At 56.4% G+C, this 6,281-nt stretch overlaps 1 protein-coding gene across 1 annotated transcript in view; it reads left to right on the forward strand.

Moving 5' to 3' along the window:
* LOC100752061 (ras/Rap GTPase-activating protein SynGAP) overlaps positions 1-6,281 on the forward strand; it is a 28,323-nt gene that overhangs the window by 438 nt on the left and 21,604 nt on the right. Inside the window, 2 exon segments of the mRNA XM_027388988.2 lie at positions 2,680-2,801; positions 4,515-4,620. Of these exon segments, the coding sequence (XP_027244789.1) occupies positions 2,680-2,801; positions 4,515-4,620 (228 nt within the window).

The raw sequence follows: 6,281 nt of genomic DNA on the forward strand, positions 1-6,281 counted from the left end.
AAACATAGGAGTGGAGAGAGAGACCAGGGAGACGGGGAGGGAATTGGTGAGGGGCTCAGGAGAGAAGGTAGAACAGAGGAGGATGGAGGGAGGGAAGGGGCCAGATGGAGAAAGAGGGTGGCAGGGGGGGGTCCAGATGGAGGGAAGAGAGGAGAGAGAAAGGGTTGGGGGAGGGGATGCCAAAGAGGGGGGAGGCCAAGTGTTTTTTTGGTTGGGTTGGGAGAAAGGCAAGTGAGACTGAGTGGTGGGAACCCGGGCTAGGTTAAAATCCCGCCAGTGACTGGGCCTCTTTAGGTCTCTTGTTAGTGAAATGCAACCCCCGGGTCTCATCTGCTCCTTCACTTCATCTCTTTGACCCCTTCCCCCACCCCACCTCTTATTTCCATTCCCCCTCCCTTCCTCTGCTGTCCATCACTTATATCTGTCCCCCCATATGGTGTCCGTTTCTTATATGAGTCCCCCTTGTGTCCTTCCCCTCCCTGTATTAGTCCCCTGTCTCAAGTCTACTCTCCCCCCTCTCTTCTAATGACTCCCTTATCACACCACTACTGCTCCTGGACCCCGCGCTGCTGCCCCTGTTAGGTCTTCCTAGTTCCCCCTGCCCCATGCTGCTGACTTGAAACCTTCTGGAGCTTCCCTTGCCCTTAGGCATTTACCATCACCACCTTTGCTTCCCTTTCTTTTAGATCTTCTCTGTCTCAGCTCCTGTTTCTTGCCCCACATCCCATCTTGGCACCGTGCTGTGTGCCTACTTGTTTCCCTTTTATTGCCCAGCCTTCATTCATCACCTTTCCTCTTTTCTGGTCCCCTCTGCTTCCTGGGGTGATGGAGATTTTTGGGGGGTGGGGAGGGTACCAAAACACAGGCATTGATGGTTGGATCAGGGACTCTAAGGAATCCCTGTATTAAACCTTTGTGCAACTTCTCATTCCAGTAAAAATTTCCCATTTCCCCTTTCTCTGCCATGTTCCTTTGCCTCCCAGGATTGCTATCTTTCTTAAGTCTAGACTCGTGTGTGTGTGTGTGTGTGTGTGTGTGTGTGTGTGTGTGTGTGTGTGTGTGGTTGTTCCTAAGCTGAGGTCCCCTGTGTCCCTTTCCTGTCCCCTGAGGTCTAGCTTGCTTGCCCCAGCTGCAGTCTGGAGTTGCTCCTCTGTTGGGTTATGGTTCTATGTATCAAGAGATTTTTCCTCTGGGTGCACCAGTGTTGAGGTGCTGTAGGCTTGTTGCCTTCAGTGTCCATGGTCTAAGTTATGGGTGACTGTTGTAGTGCTGGGGCTTTGAATTCTAGTGTTTTCTGCCACTGAGCTATAATCCCAGCCCTGCCAGTGATCTTTGTATCTAGAGAATATTGGTAGAGTCTCCAAGAAAACACCCAGACAGTGAAATTTTGGAAGAATTGTGACTTTTAGACACTTACATTGCAGGGGTCCATCTTTCTCTGTGACCTGCAGGTTGGGTAAATTTACGGAGTTACCATAACCAGCAAGGGATGGAGTTTTCCGGAGGTCACTGACGGCACTGGAGCAAAGTGCAAAGGCCATTTCTCCTGAAATGTGCCAAATTAATGATCCCACTAAGGTGACAGCATTGGGTTGTTCTTCCTGTGAACATTCTCTAACTAATATCTTAAACCTAGTTTTATCACTGATGTCACCAATCTAATGTTCCTGACCCCCTTAAGGCCCTTCACTGTGTCCCCAAGAATGGTATGTGGCAATGGTGCTAATAAGACAGCAGAGATGGGGGGCAGCAGGAAAACCCCCGGGCTCCTGAGCATGCACAGCTGTTGGTCCCCCTCCTTTTTTTTTTTTTTTTTTTTTTTCTGGAAATTTGTCTGTCTTCACATCTCATGTTGGGATGCTCCTCTGTCATGAGGAATCCCTTTCCTTGCTCTTTCTTAAGTCCCTCACTGTGCCCAGTGAGGTCTCAGCCTATGGGGTTGGCTTTCCTCCTCACCATGAAGGTTAGGCAGTGCAGGGTTGACTGCAGGGAGTGTTATGAACAAAGAGGCCGATCTGGTCTCTGGTTATCCTGACAGTTTATTTCCTATCTTCTCCCACCTGAATCTGGCTAGGAAAAGCTGTCTTCTCCCTGGAAACTTCCCTGCAGGCAGGAAAGAAGGGGAGAGGGAGGGAGAGAGGGAGGGAGGCTATCAAGCTTCCTTGAACTCATATCCCTCCCCTGTCTTCAGGTGTTTAGCTCTCACTCTCATGACCCAAATGTTGTTCAACACCCATCTTCTTTCCCACAAGCTGGTACCTAGTATTCTTGTAAACGAGTGGGGCCACATCCATCGCACTCGGATCATGAATGCCTCCCTCTGGCCTCTCGGTATCATTTGTTAGTTTCAGTAAGTTTCTCCCCCCAGTGCCCCCACACAAGTGAGTGAGCAGCGTTTTCACCCCCACTGCCCCCAGTAAAGTCCCTCTCTGTCACGAGACTAATGCTCACCCGAAGCCACCCTCATCCATTTCCTGGAGCCTCCCATGATGGACTCAACGCAAAGGCTCATCTCCTGATCCTTTAAAAATCGCCAGGCACTTGATGCCCAACAGACTTGTCTCTTCAGGCAGGTGGCAGGCACTCCTTTCTCCCACTTGCAGACTCTTCTCTCCACTTTAGGTTTCTACACCCCAAGTATAGACCCTCCCTTATTGTTTGTGTGTCTCTGTCCCCCAGATGTACGGGGACCCCCTATGCACCGAACCCAATACGTTCATTCCCCATATGACCGTCCTGGTTGGAACCCTCGGTTCTGCATCATCTCGGGGAACCAGCTGCTCATGCTGGATGAGGATGAGGTGAGCTGGGCGAGGAGGTTGGGAAAAGTGGGAAAGGGTAGAGAGGACGAGGGACATGGGGAGAGCCCTCTTCAGTGAAAGGGAGAGCGTCCCAAGAGGAGGGTGGCCACTGAGATGTGGTCCGGGTGTTATGAAGAGTGCAGCCATTCTCTGGATTTTGCTAGCAGGTCTTGGAGGCCCTTGGCAGTGTTGTGGAGGAGCTATGGTTCTGAGCTATGGTTCTGGGTATCGCCCCATCCATACTGTGGGAGAGGCTAGAGTGGGGGAGGGAAAATGAAGAGCTCGGGAAAGAGTGAGCCCCTGCTTTCCCCTCTCCTGCCACTCCTAGTTAGTTCATCATGCCACAGGCACAGTGCAGACCAAGACTGAGTGGCCCTGAGAAAAGGCAGGGGAAGTGGGAGGGGCTGGAGGGACAGACAGAGATAACAGGTCACCAGATGTTGGTGTGAATGGGAGCAAAGATGGTGTGTGTGTGTGTGTGTGTGTGTGTGTGTGTGTGTGTGTGCTTGAGATCAGGGTTACATATGCTTCTTTAGGGCTGGTTAGCTTTCCAAAGGGGAGATGCAAAGAGGAGAGGCCTGAGGAGACGGGCGGCTGGAGTATGGGGAGTGTGTCTGGAACAGGACTTGGGTAGGGCCAGGAGCGAGGGGTGAAGTGGTCGGAGCGGCGGCCGGCCATGGAGGCTCTGAGTCAGAGAGAAGTATGGGATCCAAAGCAGGAACCGTGTCCGTGGTGGACAGTTCATCAGAGAAGAAGGGTCCCGATTTGAAGGGTGGGCCCTCAGATGTTGGACTTGGGCTAAGGGTGTAGAGGGGCCTTGAGGGCAGGGGAGACTGTGCAGAGAGGAGGTGCCAGGAAAGTGCTTGAATCTGGCCGCAGGTGAGGTGGCCTGGCAATCTAAGTTTGGGGCACTGGATGGCATGTGAGTGATTTGGCGTTGGTCATCAGCCTCCACCAAGGGTTTGAAGTCCATTGGATGGGCTGGGAAAAGGAGAAGCAGCGCAGGCATGGAGACAGAGGCCCACTAGCCAACCGAGGCCGCAGGAATAGCCTGTCGGGAAGGAAGGTGGGAGTGGGAAGGCAGAGATGGGGCTGGCATAATGAAGGCCCTGGGGAGCTGGAACTGGGTGGATGGTGGGGTTGGGGCCTCGTGGGAGTCTAGCGTCTGGTAGGGTGGAAGTTAGGATGACGACTCCCAGGAGGAGTTGAGGTGAGGCCCAGGGAAAGGTAGGGCTGAGGGAAGAGGGACTCAGATGCAGGTGGAGTTTAAGGAGATAGGGGGGTGACCAGGCCCTCTTGGGGGAGGGGAGGTTGGGTCCCAGTCTGGCCGCAAGCCGGGCTGTGGGAGGGAGACAAGCTGTGGAACTGATTATAAATGCAGCTGTGACAGGCTTGAGGGAGAGAAGGGGGTGAGGAAGGTAGGAGTTGGGAGGGAGGCGGGGCGAATGGACAAACTGAAGGTCAAGGGGAAACCAGAATCAGGAGGTAGCTAGTCCCGTGGAGCTGCGGGAAGCGCTGAGTGGGGTCTGGGAGAATTCTCGTGACTGTGTTTCACGAGGGAGAACAGGGAACCAGAAGTCCCCGTACCAAGGCCAAGTGAGGTGGGATGGGGCGGAAGGGGCAGGCGGGCTGGCAAGGGGCCGGCCTTCCATGGACGGGGAGAGGAGGGGCGGCGCAGGCCCTTGGGGTCTGACACACTCCCCAATCCCCTAGATACACCCCCTTCTGATCCGGGACCGGAGGAGCGAGTCCAGCCGCAACAAACTGCTGAGACGCACGGTCTCCGTGCCGGTGGAGGGGCGGCCCCACGGCGAGCATGGTACGGCGGCCGAGCAGGCTCGTGCCCCGGACAGTCGCTGGGAGCGGGCGGGGGCGGAGAGCTGCCGTGATCCCGATCCCGAGGACAGGGCGCCCTCGTCCGGGCTGCGCGGGGTACCGGGGCTGTTGGTGAGCGGCCCCCGCGTGTCCCTGCGCTGCTTCGCTCCCCATTTCCTCTCCAGCAGCGAAGTTTGAGTGCTTCCCGGTGCCTGTAAAAATAGTCTGCTTAGATCTTTAGTCCCCGTCTGTGTTCCTGGCCACGGTCCTTGCATCCTCGAGGGGTCTGAGAACTTGGAGAGTGACCTAGTCCCCGCCCGCCACCAGACCTGTGCCCCTCCGCCAACTCCGTCTTCTTGCAGACCTTCCGGCCTCAGGCCTCCCCTCTTGTCGCCCCTCTCCCCAGCCGAGTCTGGTCCTGCTCTCTGGTTTATTGCCCACTCCCCTCTTGATGCCCGCGTCCCTCCCCTCCGCTCTGGGTGGAACTCTGTCGGACCCCCATCTCCTCACGGCCTCTCCCTCTCTCCATCTGTCTCTTCCCCTTCCTCCTCCCTCCTGCCCCCACCCCCCTCTTTAGTCATTTAAAAAAAGATTTTTGTCTTCCTCTGAGAAGTTCGCTTAAAAGGTTTCCATGGGAACAGTGAGGGGCGATGAAGGCAGGGAACAGGGATCTGCAGCCAAGGTGCCGAGAGACAGAGACGCCCTCGGTGTCCGGAAGCCCCCTTGCCACGGTCCCGGTCCTCAGCACGTCCCTTCCATGACCCCACCCGACCACAGGCGACCCCGTTATCCCCCCCCCCGTCTCTCCCTCCCCTGGGCCCGGGCTTCTAGTTGCTGCCTTAGAGAGCCGGTGACCAGTGTTACCCTCGGGCTGCAGCCCGCCCGCTGCCTTCCATAGGTCCAGGCCTTACTGCCCCTGGGGCCAGCTTGGGCACCCCGGACCGGTGGTCAGGGATGTGTGTCCTTGTCCTGGAGACTGACACGGGGGTGTAGGCAGCGCCCTGAGGCAAGCCAGGAGAGTGTATAGAGCATGGGTGATGTCTGTGTGCTGTGCATAGTTTTGTGTGTGTGTGTGCAGTGTGTAACCTGTGTGCACTGCAATGGTGACATGCCCACAGCGTGTTTGTCGTGTGTGCTGCCCACACATTGTGTCTCTTAGGCCGGGTCCTCAGGGTGCTAGGGCCTTTGGTGTGCACTCCTGTGATTTGGGTGGAGTTAAGGTGGCTCGGGACTGGTTCGGGTGCATACAGATATTTACATTCGGGGCGCAGGGCTTGGTACAGGTTAATAGCTGGCGGGAGTCTGGGGTCTAAAGAGGGCACGGAGGGTGCGCAGGGGACATAAAGATGTTGCAAAGGTGCTGCTGAGGCTGTGGACGCTCCAGCCCGGGAGAGGTCGCCGGACCTTGGAGGCTTTGGAATCCGGGGCTCCTCCTCTGCTGGGTGGAGCTGCAAACCTCGCTCTCTTCCAGGGCTTGGCGCTCTCTTTCGGGGGTGGGGGTCCTGTTCAGGAGGCGATGATGGGAGGCCTACTTGGTTTTGGGGGTCCCTCTGTCCCCCTCCCCCGTCTCCCTCGCGCTGTCTCCGGGCGACGGGGCTCGTGACAGAGGCGGACACGGCAGCAGCGGTCGCCTAGCAACGGCGGCGGGGCCCGGGCAACGGCGGC

The sequence above is a fragment of the Cricetulus griseus genome, assembly GCF_003668045.3.
Source record: "Cricetulus griseus strain 17A/GY chromosome 1 unlocalized genomic scaffold, alternate assembly CriGri-PICRH-1.0 chr1_0, whole genome shotgun sequence".
In the NCBI taxonomy this organism is placed as follows: Eukaryota; Metazoa; Chordata; class Mammalia; order Rodentia; family Cricetidae; genus Cricetulus; species Cricetulus griseus.